Consider the following 3444-nt stretch of genomic DNA (forward strand, 5'->3'; position numbering starts at 1 on the left):
TCTTCCATGTTGACTTTTTGGACTGAAAAAATGGATGCTTTATGGTTTCGTCAGTACTTTCAGTATAGGAGCGTCCAGACCTGTTTGTACGACATCATACCTCCAGAGTCTTGAATACTTTCCATGCATATATATTGTATATACATACATATATAACACACTTAAATATCTTGTATCTATATTTGTGTATATATATATATATATATATATATATATATATATCTTGTGTATCTCTTTCCACTGGTTTTGAAAAAATGCCTGAAATTAATTTAAAACTAGATTAATTTAAACGAAATTGGATGCTCTTATATAGACCCTACCTACCAGGAACCTAATCTTATCAAAGATCTAAAGATTTCCTCATAAATCTTACCTATTAGAAATCTAAAGGAATTTTTTTATAATTTCTGTATATAGGCACAAAAATTTAAAGATCTATTTGTGAAAATACTATCGATATAAAAGCAAGCATGATTGCCAACACTAAATTCTCGCCTGGTTGACTCCTGATTGGCTGTAGCGGTGAAATTGTATTATCATTAAAAAAATATATTATAAAGTAAAATATACGCATATATTGCTTTTTTCTCAATATTATTTAATCAAACATTAATTGCGAAATATATATTATTTTTAACGCAATATTATTAATACTATTAATTCTAGGAACTAATTTTCTTTTTCAAGTAATTTTTATTTTCTATTTCTTTTATATTATTAAATATCTTAGCAAATAACGTGGAATTATAAAACATTAAATTATTCAAATTTACTATTATTTGCAACTTTATATAAAAAGTAATAATCACATGGCACAGGTACACAATTATAATTTCTACGTAGAAGCTATAACAGCGTTTAAATATCTTTTAATTACAAATGTTCTAAATAATACTGTTTTTTATATTATCGGATTGTACTTGGATAAACAACATGTTTTAATTTTATTTTAAATTTACTTTTATTATTTTTGCAATTTTTTACTTTAGAATCACATTCTTCTAGTACTCACCAGAATGCATCGTGATTTGTGCGCATGCGTAGTTCCGTTCTTTTCTCTTCATCATGGCGGTGAGCGTGGAGTCGTCGTTTTGGAAATAAACTTTATAATTTTTAAATGTCAAAGACATCATGGCTAAAAGGAAGATTGTTTATATATCACAAAGAAATCATCTTTACTAATTTAACATTGATCAATTTCTTTTTCATTAATACCATAATTTTTAAAGTTTTATATATGACAGTTAGGCGAGGTTTATCAGCATGTTCGCGAGTATAACCTAAATTTGTTTCATGATGTTTATAAGACTTATAGAATAGTTGCTTATAATACTAGTTCAAGAAATTAATACGAATAGATTAAACATCTTGATATCATAATTTATTGTTATAAAACAAGTCAATATTTCGAATATTTTTTACGTTTGTATACAGTATTTAAAATGAGCGGTTTTCATTTAAATGAAGCGTATTGACAAACCTTTTTACAGGATCTGTGTCGATGAATCTGGTGATAGACTCACTCTTGCTGCAAAGGTACGAATTATAGTTGTTATTTGTATTTTGTTCATTTCAAATTGTTTTAACTTTTTCGTGTTCTTTTACTACATTATAATCATATATATATATATGTTTCTATATCTCTAATAATAAAAATTGGTTTCTTAAAAATTAATCTTTTTTGTAATTAAATATAGATTAATATAAATAACGATTTTCAAATTAAGGAACAAATTTTTCATTTCTGTTAAGATTTTTCAAATTTTTGTAGGTGCTGGAACAATTAACTGGACATCAACCTGTTTTTTCTAAAGCAAGATACACTGTGCGTTCATTTGACATTCGCCGTAATGAAAAAACTGTAGTAAATCGTATGGTAGGAGGTGCTAAAGCAGAGGAAATTCTTAAATGTGGATCGAAGGCAATTCTATCACTGATAGAAATGTTTTACATTCAATTTCTTTTTAAGCGTTCAATTTTGCTTTTCCTTTTACAAAGATACGGGAATATGAATTGAGGAAAGAAAATTTCTCTGGCACTGGAAACTTCGGTTTTGGTGTTCGAGTACACATTGACTTAGGAATTAAATATGACCCCAGCATTGGTATTTATGGCTTGGATTTCTATATTGTACTTGAACAACCAGGTTGATTTATTACCATTTGATATTCTATAATAAATCAATATATTCACATCTGGCATAATAGTTACTACTATATTCAAGTTGTATCTATATTTATACAATATGTGCTAGAATATAGATTTCGTATTTGCAACTGATGCCCGCTTATAATACTGGGTGTGTTACTTGAACGAAGCTACAGTTTATATTCATATTTATTTGAATATTAACATTGTTGTTATAATTCTATTTTGATAAATTAAGAGTTTAAATTGCAGAATGCTTATCTGTTACGTCGCATGAGATGATGGACCCTCAATAAACTTAAGGCCCCGCCATAAACTGAATCTTATTAGCTTGCAGGAACCTTTAATTCTGCAAGTATTTTCGGTTTATGGCTGGTCCTTAGAACAGTCTTTAGGTTTATTGCACGTTCTTACAAATTACGGAGAAAGCGGGTATTTGTCTAACGGAAAAGCAGGTTTTTCCCATAAACAATGTCGCCCATGAGCCACGTTGGTAGGAGGCTTCTTCCTCCTATCCTCATTCCTATTTGGTTGGTCATAACCAATAGGCATCGCGGATCGTTACCCTCACTTTCCTAACGAAAAGTGTGAGCAACGAATCCGCTTTCTTCATACAACAAAGACACCCACTCCGAGCTTTCCTCCGTAATCACACACGAACGAACTTCACTTGTTCTCTGAACTACAGATCAGTCACTTGTGCTCTAGACTTCATCTCTATACTTGCTATCTAGACTTGTTTCACAGTAATATTCAAGTAACAGTTAAAACCAGCTCGATGTAAAACACAGTTCAAGGGACAGCAGGAGTCAGAAGTCAAGTAAGCAGGATTGCCAAGTCGAAGACAGTCAATCGACAGAAGATACATCACCACAGTTGCCAACACGAAACGAGTCTTAGGTCGTACTCATTCGTAGTTTGTCATTCCACATACGTAACATTGTATCACATTGAAGTTGTTGGATCTTTGAAAATATATATTAACCTGTTAATATCAGCGTTATATTCATTCAACCACCCTTATCATCTTAACCGAAATAAGGGATCGAACGAACGATTCGTGGCGTCGATTATTCAAATCGTAACGGGAATTTACGATTCCCGTTGGCGCGCTTCTTCGAGATGGCGTCTCCTCGCGAAAGTTCATTATCCTTTTACTTAATTTTAGAACTAAGAACTATCTGATGCTGTAGACACTTTATTTTATAATACATCTGTCTAACAAAATGACCTTTCCTTTTTTCCTTTTTTTCCTAATCAAAAATTTAATAGAGGGTATAAATCTCTGTAGATGAC

The 3444-nt window shown here is 30.9% G+C and overlaps 1 protein-coding gene across 2 annotated transcripts; it reads left to right on the forward strand.

Moving 5' to 3' along the window:
* Window positions 1-1007: 1007 nt before the first annotated feature.
* On the forward strand, window positions 1008-3140 carry LOC100647411 (60S ribosomal protein L11). Of its 2 annotated transcripts, none has more exons than XM_048410247.1 (3): window positions 1008-1071; window positions 1491-1536; window positions 1772-3140. In XM_048410247.1, the coding sequence occupies exons 1-3, from the start codon at window positions 1037-1039 to the stop codon at window positions 2015-2017; spliced, it is 327 nt and encodes a 108-aa protein (XP_048266204.1). In that variant the 5' UTR covers window positions 1008-1036; the 3' UTR covers window positions 2018-3140. The 2 variants fall into 2 exon arrangements, 1 of the variants encoding a protein (XP_048266204.1); XR_007225783.1 differs by having other exon boundaries at window positions 1057-1422.
* Window positions 3141-3444: the final 304 nt, after the last annotated feature.

The sequence above is a fragment of the Bombus terrestris genome, chromosome 2, assembly GCF_910591885.1.
Source record: "Bombus terrestris chromosome 2, iyBomTerr1.2, whole genome shotgun sequence".
NCBI lineage: Eukaryota > Metazoa > Arthropoda > Insecta > Hymenoptera > Apidae > Bombus > Bombus terrestris.